General features: G+C 44.0%; 1 protein-coding gene across 8 annotated transcripts in view; it reads left to right on the top strand.

The window, feature by feature from the left end:
* Positions 1-14648, top strand: part of RUBCNL (rubicon like autophagy enhancer) — a 59286-nt gene that overhangs the window by 23105 nt on the left and 21533 nt on the right. For 7 of the 8 annotated variants that reach the window (XM_060287873.2, XM_060287870.2, XM_060287875.2 and 4 more), the window contains exon 2: positions 11057-11688. In XM_060287873.2, coding sequence (XP_060143856.1) covers positions 11151-11688 — 538 coding nt within the window. In that variant the 5' untranslated portion in view covers positions 11057-11150. Of the gene's footprint in view, positions 1-6264; positions 9477-11056; positions 11689-14648 lie in introns of those variants that run through there. The other variant, XM_030882245.3, reaches the window with a different exon arrangement.

Here is a 14648-nt window from a genome sequence, read left to right on the forward strand (position 1 = left end):
GCTTGGGAAATAAAACTAGATTGTCTAGGGGCTTCCCTGGTGGCGCAGTGGTTAAGAATCCGCCTGCCAATGCAGGGGACACGGGTTCGAGCCCTGGTCCGGGAGGATCCCACATGCCGCGGAGCAACTAAGCCCGTGCGCTACAACTACTGAGCCTGCGCTCTAGAGCCCGCGAGCCACAACTACTGAAACCCATGTGCCACAACTACTGAAGCCCGTGCGCCTAGAGCCTGTGCTCCGCAACAAGAGAAACCACCGCAATGAGGAGCCTGCGCCCCGCAACAAAGAGTAGCCCCCGCTCACCGCAACTAGAGAAAGCCCGCGTGCAGCAGCGAAGACCCAATGCAGCCAAAAATTAAATAAATGAATAAATAAATAAGTTTATAAAAAAACTAGATTGTCTAATACTTCATAAAATAACACAAAGGATGATAATAAAGCTAACTTTTATAGACTATTGTATGCCAGATTCTGATATGCATGTTACAATCCATTTAGTTCTCACAAAAGTCTGTAAAGAAACTGAAGCACAGAGATGTTGAGTGCCTTGCCCAAGGTCACACAGCTAGTAGTGGAGAATTTCTCTCAGATTGGCATAACAATTACATTTGATTGGTACTCTTGTGTTTGTTTCTTAACTTCTGCGCTGGGTTTTCTCCCACACATACAGGTGGTCAGGAGTGAGACTAAGGGCTCTGGAGCAGGGATTCAGGACCCTGAGCTTGCTGCCAAGTTGCTGTGTGGTCTTTACTTCTTTTTTCTGAGCCTCGGTTTTCTCATCCACAAAATAGTGATAATAATTCCATATTGAGCGAATGCTTTATTTCTCACGTGAACATGGAGCGTGAACTGTGAAAGAAATACTTCTCAGCACATAAAGGAAAGTTTCAGAGTCAAAGTGTTTTTGTCATCGGTTAACAGTAGGCTGGCAGGTGGCAAATGAGTAGAAGCTGGAAGAGACTACACACAATGTGATTTACCCAACAATTATGTTTGAAATTTGTTTTAAAAAATTCTGGAGTTCTGTTTGTGGATCCTTAGCATTACGTTTATTAAAAGAGATAAATGCAGATTAGACCTCAGAGTTTTTCTGGCAAGTAACATTGAATAACACTATTCAGTAATCACAGCCAGCACGTGCTTTTCTCTGGTTGCGTTCAGGTGATGAAAATTGGAGGGTGGAGGGTTGGTTTGTTTGTTTGTTTTTTAATCCTTACATTCTACATCCTTTTATTCCAACAAGCTATAGTGGGTCAGAGAACAACCGAGTCCTGAAAATATATGTAAGTTACTTCCCTATCCTCTCTTTCTTCGTTTGGAAATTGTTCTTAGAAGACAGCTTTTGGGACAGCCAGTTTAAATCTGGTGGGTGAGGAAACTTGAACTTCCGTATATGCTTATATTAAGGGTATTTTAAACAGTACGGTTCAGTTGTCAAATCATTTGAACTGTCCTGTGACCTATGTAAGATCTTTTTGGGGGGAGGTTCTCACTCTTAATTTAGACTGTGGTCTTGTTGGAGATTTGGGCTGAGGGAGGTAACCGTGTCAGTGTTACTGATGTGGCCAGGCTCACAGCAGCCAGTCCGCGCCTGGTGAATTTTGATGATCTGGAGTGATGTTTGGATCCGTGCTATTTAAAGGTCTTCCCTTCACCCCTGTGCTGTTGTAGGTAAGAATGTGGATTTGCAGTGAGACTGCCTGGCTGGGAAACTGGCTCCATTGACTAACCGTGCCTCAATTTCTCATCTGTAAAATAAAGACAGTGTTGTCATATCTACCTCATAGGTTGTTAGGAGGATCAGGTGTGTGTGTGTGTGTGTGTGTGTGTGTGTGTGTGTGTGTGGAAAGCCTAGAACAGTGTCAGGCACATGGTAAATGCCATCTAAGTGTTAGTAATGAACTGATGATGATGAGTGCTATGGAAAAAGAAACAGGGCAGGTACTTCCCTGGTGGTCCAGTGGTTAAGACTCCACGCTTCCACTGCATGGAGCATGGGTTCAATCCCTGGTCAGGGAACTAAGATCCTGCATGCTGTGCAGTGTGGCAAAAAAAAAAAAATGGCAGTAAATGGGGATAGGGTATACTTGTAGGGATGCAGTTTTTAACAGGTTGATAGGGAAATTCTCAACCCAAAGGTAAATTTGAGTAAGACTGGGGGGGTAGGAGGGTGTAGGGGTGTAAAGGGATATAGTGGTGTAAGGTTGCAGAGGGGTATAGAGGGGTAGGGGTACAGAGGTAAATAAGGGGGTCAGAGAGGTAACTTAGGGACACAGACAGATATAGCACATGTTGAAGGTTTTTTTTTTAACTTGGGAATTTTCTTATGGAAAATTTCAACCATTAAGTAGAGAGAACAGTCTATGTGCCCTTCTCCCACCTTCAACAATGATCAAAATGGCCAATTGTGTTTCATCCATATCCCCCCACTGGCACTGTTTTATTTTAAAGCAAATTCAAGAAATTCTATCAATTATTTCTAAATCCTTCTGTATATATTTCTAAAAGATAGGCACTTAACCAAACATGACCATGATACTTAATCTCTTTGACTTTGTTTTCCCATCTCTAAATTGGGACCAGCAGAACCTCCCCTGCAGAGCTTGTGTAAAGATAAGGGTGGACGCTTGGAGCCCTCAGTGTAGACAATCGGTTCCCCATTATTCAGCCATCATGCTGATGGTATTGTCCTTACTCTCCCTTGGGTTTTTTTTCCTACATAGTTCAGTCATGGCATTTTCACTTCTACTTACTCTCTCCCTTCTCCATGCCTACTTTAGGCACATTTATTCCGTACTCCCTTTATCTACTCTCTTTTTCCCCTTTTAGCTTTCAGTGCTTTTGTTCTCAGCCTGACTTACAGCTTGTGCTCCTTTGATCCCTGTGGCACACGAAATACCAGGGCTCTGTAGTCTTCTCAGACCTTTTTGAAGGGAGATGCGTACTTGGCCCATTTCATTTTTTCAACAGCATTATTGAGATTGAGATAGAATTGACATAACATAGAATTCACCCAATTAAAGTGTACAATCCAGTGGTTTTAGTGTCTTCGCAGGTATGTGCCAGGATTCCCACAGTTGGTGTGAGAACATTTAGAACCTCAAAAAGTTACCTTTGACCTGTTACCCCCTATCTTCCCATCCCCCAAAGCAACTGCTAATCCGCTTTCTGTCCTATGGATTTGCCTATCTGGACATTTCATTCATTCATAAATAAATAAATACATAAGAAATATTTTTGTCACTGGCTTCTTTCACTTAGTAGGATGTTTTCAGGGCTCATCCATGCTGTAGCATGCATTAGTACTTCCCTTCTTAGGATGGCTGAATAATTTTACATTATATGGCTGTCATGTACTTTGTTTATCCATTTTTCCATCGATGAACATTTGGGTTGTTTCCACTTTTTAGCTATTATGAATAATACTGCCATTAACATTCATGTAGGTATAGAAACATCAAATCACTGTTTTGTAACGGGAACTAACATAGTGTTGTAGGTCAATTATACTTCAAAAACAAACAAATTTATAGAGAAAGAGATCAGACTTGTGGTTGCCAGTGATGAGGTTGGAGGGGGAGGGGAGGGGGATTGGATGAAGCTAGTCAAAAGGTACAAACTTCCAGCTATAACACAAATAAGTGCTAGCGATGTAATGTACAACATGATTATAATAGAATTAACACGTCTGTATGTTATATATGAACATTGTTAAGAGAGGAAATTCGAAGAGTTCTCATCAGAAGAAAAAACGTTTTTTTCTATTTCTTTGATTTTGTACCTATACGAGAGTATGGATGTTCCCTAAACATACTGTGATCATTGCTTCACAGTGTATGTAAATCAAATCATTATGCTGTAAACCTTAAACTTATACAGGGCTGTGTGTCAATTACATCTCGATTTTTAAAATTCACGTAGAAGTTTTTGTGGTGACATATACTTTCATTTCTCTTGGGTATATAGCCAGGAGCGGAATTGCTTGTTCAAATGGTAACTGGATGTTGAACCATCTGAGGAACTGTCAGACTGTTTTCTTTCAATAATATAGCTCCCCAGTTTATTTTGCCCAAATATGGGAATCTAGCTATCTTTCAAGTGCAGGTACCCACCCTTACTTTGGGTAAATTTTTGTATTAATATTTTTCTAAGCCTTATTTAGTTATCTAATTATATTCATGTATAAGCCTTTTTGTTATTGATGTTTTTTGTTGTTTCTTTTTTTAAAATTATATTTTGGCTGCGTTGGGTCTTCGCTGCTGCGCGCGGGCTTCCTCTAGTTGCGGCGAGAAGGGGCTACTCTTTGTTACAGTGCGTGGGCTTCTCAATGCAGTGGCTTCTCTTGTTGCAGAGCACGGGCTCTAGGTGCGTGGGCTTCAGTAGTTGTGGTGCACGGGCTCAGTAGTTGTGGCTTGCGGACTCTAGAGCACAGGCTCAGTAGTTGTGGTGCATGGCCTCAGTTGCTCAGTGGCACATGGGATCTTCCAGGACCACGGCTTGACCGCGTGTCCCCTGCATTGGCGGAAGGATTCTTAACCACTGCGCCACCAGGGAAGCCCCTGTTATTGATTTTTGAGTAAAGCATTACTTGAGCAGTGGTCCCCAAAGTGGAAGTTATGTACCTTTAGGGTACAAGATGATTCATTGGAAAACAAGAACAAAATGCTGTGTTCTTGCATCTTTTCAATGATGCTTTATAATTATACAATGTATTAGAATATCTATGTATATGTAAGGTTTATAAGTAAATAGTCCTATATTGGAGATGTAAATGCAAAGGTTTTTTTTTTTCCAAGCAGGAAGTCATATAAAGTTCTGGGGACAACTGTTCTAAAGGCATAGGATCAAATATATGGAGCTGTGTGGTTATTAATCCCATGCTTTGTGACAATTTTGATGGGGAAATTCTTAAAATTACTTTGCTAAAGAAATTGAAAATATCCTGCTAATTTCAGCCCAAAGGGAACATGTAAATACCAGTGGAAGGAGCTTTGGATCAGGTGTTGGACTTTTATTTCTATTCTACTCCTGCTGATTACTAATGGTGAGACTTTGGGCAAGTCCCCTAAAGGTCTGCATTTCAGTTCCCAAATTGGCCTAATAACACGCGAAATATCATAAATTTTCATTGTGCAGAACGAGAGTGGTAAGTATGACAGATGCAGTGACCACAGAAAGTTAGTCATCTGCGCATCTTGTGCAACCCTGCAGTTTTCTTAGGCAAATATCTGGGTTTCCTTGAACTTTTCCCTGGCTGGGTCTTCCCCTTCCCACCCCACCCTGCTTTCTGTCCTTCCTCTGTGTTCTTCTGACAACAGACCTTCAAAATGAAGGGTCATTGCCAAAGGTTGACCTGGACGGAGAGGAGTCCTGTGATGCCACCAGCCACCATTGCGGTGTGGCACTGTTTCCTTCCTGGTGCTTTTCGTATGAGAACACAGCGTTCAGCACATGTGCAGTGAAGGTGCAGCTGTTTCAAAACTGCAGTTTACTCTGATTCCTGGCCACTGTCAGGGAAGCTATGGAGTTGCATTATTGGGCATCTTAAAGGTTTCTGTGTGATCCGTGATCGCTTGAGTCTGTAGACATCCTTGGGGGATATTAGCCTTTGCTTAAAGTCAAAGCATGAAGGGAATAGATACAGAAAGATGGGAAGAGGTCCTGGGAACTGTGTTAACCAAAGAGCTCACATGCTGTGGTTAAAGGTCATTTCATTCTCTGCTTGCTTTTGTCTCTCACCTGGCATATGCTCAGTAAGACACCATGAAACTGAGAGAAATGAATTTGACCTCTCACCCTCAACTCTCGTTTGTGATTTCTCTAGCACCCTTTATTCTAAGGAAATGGTTGGCAAGTGTTTTAGGTCGTGATCTCCAGTTTCTTCTACAGGGTGACGTCTGTTCTTGGCTTCCTTTCTTGGGCAACAGAAATAACCAATATAACAACACTTAGGTACTGTTGGTTAGTTTGTTCATTCTTTTATTCATATACTCAATATATTTATTGAGTACCTATGATATGCCCCTGTTCTAGATACTAGGGACAGATCATTGAAGAAAATTAAAAGTTTTTAAAATGCCCTCAAAGATTTTACATTCTAGTGGGTGTTAGTCACTGAGGTTAAATGAAATGAGGGGTTGTGCTGAGGAGTAAGGAGAGAAAGATAGTTGCGAAGGGGGAGAGGAACTACGGGGGAGGGGCAGTTGCCATTATTTTTAGGGTGACCAGGGAGGCCTCACAGAGAAGGTCACATTTAAGATGAGTCTTTGATGCTCCCAGTTATGTATTTAGGTACTAGTGCGGAGGCAGAGAAAATCCTAAATCCTAAACCTGACATGCTTGCTCCTAGCCCTGGAGTACCTTTAAGATTCTTAGGGGTATTAGGAGCTAAAGCCGTCTCCTCGCTACCGTCAAAATGCTGGCTGCTTAAGGTCTGCAAGACTTTTGTCTTGCAGGTCTCTATAGAGGTTCACGGTGAGTCATCCGCCCGTCTTGCAAAGGTTGCATCTTTGCAGCGGCCACTGTACCTCAGCAGTAGCCCTAGTCATGCAGTCATTCTCAATGGGACCAATGACTCCAGTGCTCAGGGACCTTCCAGAATGACTTGGGGTGTTGCGAGTCGAGTCCTGGAGTCTTTCCTTTGTCTCGGACCTTTGCTGCTGCACATGTGTTAACTAGTAATCTGTGTTTACGTTCAGTAGGAAAATCTCAATAGAACTGACAGTAAGCTTCGCAACTGGCTTTCTCCTCCTTTGAAATGTGTTTGGAAATTGATTTTATCTTTGCGCCCCAGCATCTCTGATTCAAGGGAGCTCATTTGTGACAGCGGGAAGGACTTTGAGAAGATGCCAAGCATTCCTTAGATCCATGTTACCTGCTGTCAGTCAGTGCCTGAAATTTATGAATGTGTTTAGTCCCTGTCTCCCCTCCACCAGAATGTAAGCTACTGGAGGTCAGGAAACTTATTTCAGTCACCACTGTTACCCCAGTGCTACCAGAACAAAAACACTGCCAGTCATGTAATAGACGCTCAATGAATATTGGTTTAATTGAATAACAGACTAGAAGCAATGTGGCAATAAGCAACACAACCAGCAACAATATCTTGGTATCTCCTGATTTATCTGCTGCCCCAAAGATCAAGAAATGGAGATGATCTTTCATCTCCAGGGCCTGGACTTTATCTCCAGTCATTGCTCTCTCCTCTGTGTCAGTCTGCATGTCAGAGAAACGCACGCTTCCTAATGAGTGTCCAACCTGGCTTGTCATCCTTTCTCTGCCACTACCCAGCTGTGACCTTAGATATGGCTTTGACTTTCTGTGGGCCTATTCCAGCTCTACAATGTTCTTATTCTATAACCTGGCAAAACCAGCACCTGCCGGCTATTTGTGTGAAGCAAGAACATCTTTCTAGAAGGAAGTAGAACAAGCACCTGCTTATGAAAATTACTTTTTATAAGGAAGTCTGTTTTTGCTCAGTGCAGTTGATTCCATATCTGGGAGGCTCAAAAATAACATCATTCTCTTGAATTGTTAACTTTAAACTGTTTATAAAAACACAGGTATCACTACTGCTTACCATTTGTTTGAGGTTGTGTGTTTTTCATATGATTTCATATCTGTAATCATCTCTCACACACAAAACCAGATATGATGTGCAGAAAATTGAGAATAAAACATGACTGACATAGCTTCATTCTCTTGGAAATAGTGAGATTATCATGGGCTATGGACTCAGAACTAAAATTGGCACTAGTGAAAGAAAAGATCTAGTAAAAGAAAGTCAATCAAAAGCAACATGATTGAAGATGTTCATTGCTGTATATTTTATAATAGTGAAAAACTGAAAAGTTTCATCAATAGGAGTCTGGCTAAGAACTTATGATACATTTGTACCATAAAAAGTGGTAAAATAGTTAAGGTAAAGAATATACACCCTCAATGGGACTTCCCTGGTGGTGCAGTGGTTAAGAATCTGCCTGCAGTGCAGGGGACATGGGTTCGAACCCTGGTCCGGGAAGATCCCACATGCCGCAGAGCAACTAAGCCTGTGCGCCACAACTACTGAGCCTGTGCTCTAGAGCCCGTGAGCCACAACTACTGAGCCTGCACTCTAGAGCTCACGAGCCACAACTACTGAGCCTGTGTGCTGCAACTACTGAAGCCTGCATGCCTAGAGCCCGTGCTCCGCAACAAGAGAAGCCACCTCCCGCGCACCGCAACGAAGAGTAGCCTCCGCTTGCTACAAATAGAGAAAGCCCTCACGCAGCAATGAAGACCCAACACAGCCATAAATAATTTAAAAAAAGAATATATACCCTCAAGACATGTTGATGAGAGAAAAAGAAGGTATGTTTAGAGTGCGTTTAGTATGATCTCGTGTGTATATAAAAAAGAAAATAAGACATATCTTCTGATCTGACATATGTATGTTAACTCATAGGAAAAGGTCTGGATGGAATAAAATGGTTGACGATGTTATTTCTGGGAAAGAAGTAGGATTGGTGGGGGCTTGGTGCAGTGACATTGCTTCACTTTTTACTCCAGGCTTCTGTGTTTTTGGCATTTTATAAAACCATAGTCATGAGTGGGGTTTTTGGTAATTATAACACTCGAAATTACTGGAGAGGAAAAGATGTGCGACAAAGAGAAATTGGGGCACAAAGTGAGATTTGAGGTCGGGAGAAGGAAGATGAAACGCTTCAGGTAGTGAGCGCTGGCCGTTCTCACCAAATCCTGTGATATTTTGTGACTGGTGAGTTGGAGCTTGTGCCGTGTTCTGAGGATGATAGATATACATAGATGTCCTACATCACTCCAAAAACTATGACCTGCAATGGAGGACCCACAAATCAAGAAAACCCAGTTTCCACATTACCTTCTTTTGGTCTCTTTGTAAGCATTGGGTGAGAAAAATTTTGTATCTTTAGGAAACATTGATTCACTTCCATCCCTGGATGAGTAAATCTGCTACCATAATAGAGCAGTTGTATCGACCACAGACGTCTTTCCTCTACCCGTGACTTTATTTCCACTTTGTTGGATTTATTCATTCAGTCTGTAACTTTTATTGAGCCCCCATCTGCCACTCTTAGACAAGGCCCCTGCTCTCCCGGAGCTTCTAGTCAGGGGGCTGGACAGAGATGACAGGAAGTATCAGGAAGTGAGAACTACTGTGATGAAAATTAAGCAAAGTGATGTGAGAAGGCATAACCAGGAAACTACGTTAAGAGAGGTAGTTAGGAAAGACTCCTTTGAGGAAGTCATTCATAAACCCAGGCACGCATAAGAAAGGAAGGAGCCAGATGTGTGATCATTTGAGGGAAGAGTCGTCCAAGCAGAGAGATTACAACGGGGCCCAGAGAGTGGGCAAGAGCGTGTGGGACTCAAGAGTTTGCTGCGTGGTTGGGACTTCCGGAGGTTGGACAGGCGAGAGAGGTCTGCAGGACAGGATCATGTCATGACTGGAGGACAAGGTAAGGATTTTGGATTTTATTCCAGATTTGATGGGAAGCTATGGGGGTGGTCGATTAAGGGAATGATTTAGGTTTATAAAAGATATCTCTGAATAACTTGATTATAAATAGGTGAGAGTGGAAGCACAGAGACCATTGGGAAGATGGCGGGAGATCCAGTGGGAGAAGATGCTGACTTACACTAGGGTGGTGGCTGTAGATATAAGCTTGCTGGTAGGTTAAAGATGGAGAGCCTGGGAAGGTAGGGTCAGTACTGACTCCTACATTCGGGGCTTCAGCAACTAGGGGGTTGCTGAGATGGGGAAAACCAGGCAGGAGCAGATTTGGGGGGGGAAAAATCAGTGTCTATTTTGAATATATCAGGTTGTGATGCCTTCTTGACAAACGTCAAATAAGCAGTAAGATACGCTAGCCCAGAGTTCAGGGGAGGTCAGGAATAGAGATCCATGTGGGAGCCGCCTATATATACTGATGGTGTTTAAAGCCCTGGAACTTTTTTTTTTTTTTTTTGCGATATGCGGGCCTCTCACTGCTGTGGCCTCTCCCGCTGCAGAGCACAGGCTCCGGACGCGCAGGCTCACGGGCCCAGCCGCTCCGCTGCATGTGGGATCTTCCCCGACCGGGGCACGAACCTGTGTCCTCTGCATCAGCAGGCGGACTCTCATCCACTGCGCCACCAGGGAAGCCCAAAGCCCTGGAACGTTATGAGGACCAAAGTCGGAGGCTCAGGGCAGTGTGCCCATGGATTTCACCCTTCCTTTAGGGTCACTGCCCAAGTAGACACCTCCATCTCTAAACCTTCCCCCTGCCAACCTTGCTTTGGCTGTTGAAGGCTGTTTGGAGCTTTACAACGTGAAGGACAGTGGGAGAACATTAGGAAGACACATGTGCTGGGCCTGTAATTAGTGACGAGAGCGCTTCTCATCTGTGTGGCTCTCAACATTGTAATCGCTGCCTAATTTACTAAAGCTAAAGACGGGGCTGAAAAGTGAGTGGACCATTTTAAAGACAGAGTCTAGGTTTGCAGTGCGGTCTTTAGATATTATAAGCCAATCATAAATTCGTATTGCTGTTATAATCTAAGTAAGTATTACAGGCTCATGTAAAGTTATACAAAACAGAAGTTTTTGGTGCTATTGGTTGTTCTCAGTTTCACATGCCACTTGCCTACTTTGTTGAAATACAAACACAAACTAAATAGAAATAAGAAACTATGAACGTGTGTCTTTACTTCCAGATGGCATTCCCATTTTGAGTTGACATTTAATGCATGGGTGTTTTACATTTTTACCTGTTTTTTTATCAGCAGTATCCTTACACGACTTTATCCTGGTATAAAAATAATATTTTTATGCTTTGAAATCCCTTTCCTATCCCAATGTCATATCCCTTACGTTTGCTTCTAGTTTTATGGCTGATTCATTTATTAATTTTTTCCTTTTAAATCCAAGCGGAATTTACTGTGTTGTATAGGACGAAGTAGAAACTTTATTTCTTGTTTCTTTGCTTCCTTAAAAGAATTTGGAGTTAAAAATATGATCGAGCCCTTGTTTATCGTGAATGACTCTTGCTCATTGCAGGTAAGCTCCCCAAGCCCTCTAGCTGACCAGGTGGTGAGTTCAAGGTCCTAATCCAACAGCACAAGGGAATTCACACCAGCCCTGAGCCTCGAAGATGGTGTCACAGTCTGCGGGCCGGCAGGACTCTCCTGTGGACCCCTGGGAAGGAATCAGCAATGACCCTGGCGACATTGATGGTTCGCCCAGCCTCCTGGACACGGACCACCTCTCTTGCACATCAAACATCAGGTTTACGAGGCACAGAGCTGCCTGGATTAACCCCCAGTGTGTGCAGCAACAGCTGCAGGACTCGCCCCCCCAGGTGCCAGCAGTGGGGAACAAAGAGAGCCGTGTTGCCTGGGACGCTGCCTCTCCCTTGGGCCCTTCACCGTTATCTCTTGGGGACTCCGTGGCGGAGACATCATTGTCGAAGGGCACTGTGGACTCCATGGGCAGCTCCTCTGCCCGGGGCTCAGCTGAAAAAGGCGGTGACTTCTCTCTTACTTCAAAGGAAGAACGGGCAGTGCTCCCAGGACGCTGTCCTTGGACGCCTCTGTTCACAAGCTCCAAAACTGACTTGGCTGCCTCCCCGTGTCGTGAGGCTGACGATACTCTTTTCAAGCCTTCCCAGCTGACAGCTTCCACTGATGCAGGTAACTCTGGGGGGGACTGCCCTCCTTCCTGTCTGTTCTCACACCAGCTCTGCCCGGGGCCGAGGCCAGGTGTTCCTCACGAGGGAAAAGCTCCTGGCTTTCCACTTTGCCCACGATCCAGGGCATGGGCTCAGTTCATGCTGTCTTTGGCCCAGCACCATGGGTCACGATGGGTGGAGTCAAGGATACCCCTTCTCCTTAGACTGCAGGGAAATGTCATCTTAGCTCAACTTAGTTGATAATCAGTGTCACCTGCCATCTTGGAGCAGGTATGTGCCCTGCAGGAGAGCGCCAGAAGTGCTCTGCATTCAGTGTGGTGATGGAAGGTGGTCCGGACAGAGTGGGCTCCGGTTCACACCAGTGCTGAGGTAGGAGAGGAACTCGCCTCCCCTGTTAGATTTACCTGGACAGGGTGTGGCTAGAAAAAAAGTAAGACTTAAACACAGTAACCGCAATTCCTCCAAACTGGAGAAAACCTTTTCCTGTTAAAACCAGGGCTATGAGGTGACACACATATTCCTAAAATACTGAAATTCCTAAAATGAGATAATCCATTCCAAACGCCACTCAAGAGGCAATAAATTAGCAATTCTTGTTAAAATGTGTGGCATGCTTAGTTTATTTTAAAATATTCATTATGCTATATTCACACTTTTTTTTTTTATGGTACGCGGGCCTCTCACTGCTGTGGCCCCTCCCATCGTGGAGCACAGGCTCCGGATGCGCAGGCTCAGCGGCCATGGCTCACGGGCCCAGCCGCTCCGCGGCATGTGGGATCTTCCCGGACCGGGGCACGGACCCGTGTCCCCTGCATCGGCAGGCGGACTCTCAACCACTGCGCCACCAGGGAAGCCCTATATTCACACTTTGCATTAACGTGTATTTCTGTTGGAATCCTAGTTCAAAAAGTCAATGAAGTTTTTTCTTTCAAAACAGTTTTAAAAGCTGCCTGCCTTTGTGTGTGTGTGTGTGTGTGTGTGTGTGTGTGTGTGTGTGTGTGTGTGTGTGTGTGTGTGTGTGTGTGTGTGTGTGTGTATTTATTTCTCACTAGCAGGAACCAATCCTCCCCCTTTCCTAAAATACGGGGTTTATTTGTTCTATTGAAACTTTTGAAAAGTCAAAGATGGTGACAATCTTTAACATATTATTAATACTTTAAGAAGGGCAGATTTTGGACAGGGGTTCAGTGGGCTAACTTTGAGTTAAGAACCAAATTTGAGCAAAATGGCATAGTCTGATTATAGGCCTTTTTTCTCTTTTCGCTCACCTGGCCGGATAGCTCTCAGGAAAAGAGTGACCTGTAAATCCACTGGTTGAAAAGTGAGAAATTAGTTTCCTGCTAGGTTGTCTCAGGGGAGAGTGAGGAAAAAACAGAGAAAATTGAAAGGCCTCTCTCCCGCAGGCCACCACCACGACAACTTATAAAGTGACGGAAGATGACCTGTAGGGCCTAGTGTACCCCTGCCCAAAATCATTTTTTGTATTCCTCTACAGGAAGTGGTTCTGCAATTTCAAGTTATCCTTTCTCCAAGAAAGAAAACAGGCACCCCAGCCGCTTTGTCCAAAAACAATGATTCCCAGCAATCTAAGTACCTTTAAAAACCACTCTGTCTTTTGAGAGTATCTCTTAAACTTGGTAAGGGGATTCATTCCATGGGCTTAAGAAAAAGAAGTCCCGAGTGAGACGGTTCTTTCTTTCTTTGATGTGGGGAGTGCAGGCATTTGCCACAAGGCCTGGAATTTTCCTGGATCTGCTGCCTCTCAAAAATGAAAGCAGCAGGGTTTTCCTTTTTTAGATTATTTGGGAGGGAAAGACACCTGAGCCTGTCAGCATTTCCTGGAGCTGTAAGAAACAATTCCTTTTGTCTGCATAGGATCTACACGTTTACAAAGTGGTTTCACATTCCTTATCTCCTTCAGTTTCCTAATAGTAAGTATCCCAATAATAATAATTATCCCAATTCCAGGGATGAGGAAATTTTACTGCAGAGGCATAGCTGGTGAACGGGGGTGGGCCTGGAACCGGAATCCACTGTCTGATTTTTCTCTGCGCTTTTTCCTCTATCCTCAGGGTCCCCAAACTATGACCTGTAGCCAAACCCCGCCAGACTCCTGATTTTACAAATACAGTTGTGTTTGTTTTGTCTGTAGCTGTTTTCTCAGGACAGTGGCAGAACTGAGTAGTAATTGCAGCGAATGCTGTGTGGCCCTCAGATCCTACAATATTTACTACCTAGTCCTTTTCAGAAAAAGGTTGCCCACCCCAGATGGCTTCTGAAGCTAAGAGGTCCAGAGTTTTCCATGCAACAGTGGAGTTCTTGAAGACGAGGCAGAGGGCTTGGAGGGATTCTGCTTGTCTCTCTGTTTGCCACCCCGAGAGCTGTAAAGCCTTCAAAACATCTGTAGCATTTTGTTCTGATTCACCAGGTTGGGACAACAGCGCTTATGGCTCTCACAGAAATGTTTTGCCTTGCAAGCTACAATAAGATGTCACACGACAGGCCTCATTTTTGTCTTGGTGGTGTTCATTGCCAGTAATGGAGTGGCTTCATAAGGACGCAGAATGGATGAGTCAGCCGAATATATCCTCTGCAGCTTCTTCTTGTTTTTGACTGGAGGAAGAACATTTTAGAGAAGCAGTGCTGACCTTTTTCAGATAGATTTTGTTTCTGTAAACAGGAAGTTTTAGGTCAAATGCAGTGAGTTGGAGGAATGATCCCACAATTCTTAAGGCCCTGCTTCTAGACTGCTCCTTCTCACCCTCCATCTCCTGTAGGTAGATTCCATGATCCTCTTCTCTTTCTACCCTCTTTCCTCATTGGTCTCCTCCATTCCCATGGCTCTCTGGGAATCCTTCTCTGAGGATTCCTCCCAAGTTACTCCAGAAGCTTCTTGCAGAAATGATGACCCTCTGCCATCTGCAAGGTCTACCATCAGAAGGGTCTTTCTTCTTCTGTCGT

This window comes from Globicephala melas, chromosome 18 (genome assembly GCF_963455315.2).
Source record: "Globicephala melas chromosome 18, mGloMel1.2, whole genome shotgun sequence".
Taxonomy (NCBI): Eukaryota; Metazoa; Chordata; class Mammalia; order Artiodactyla; family Delphinidae; genus Globicephala; species Globicephala melas.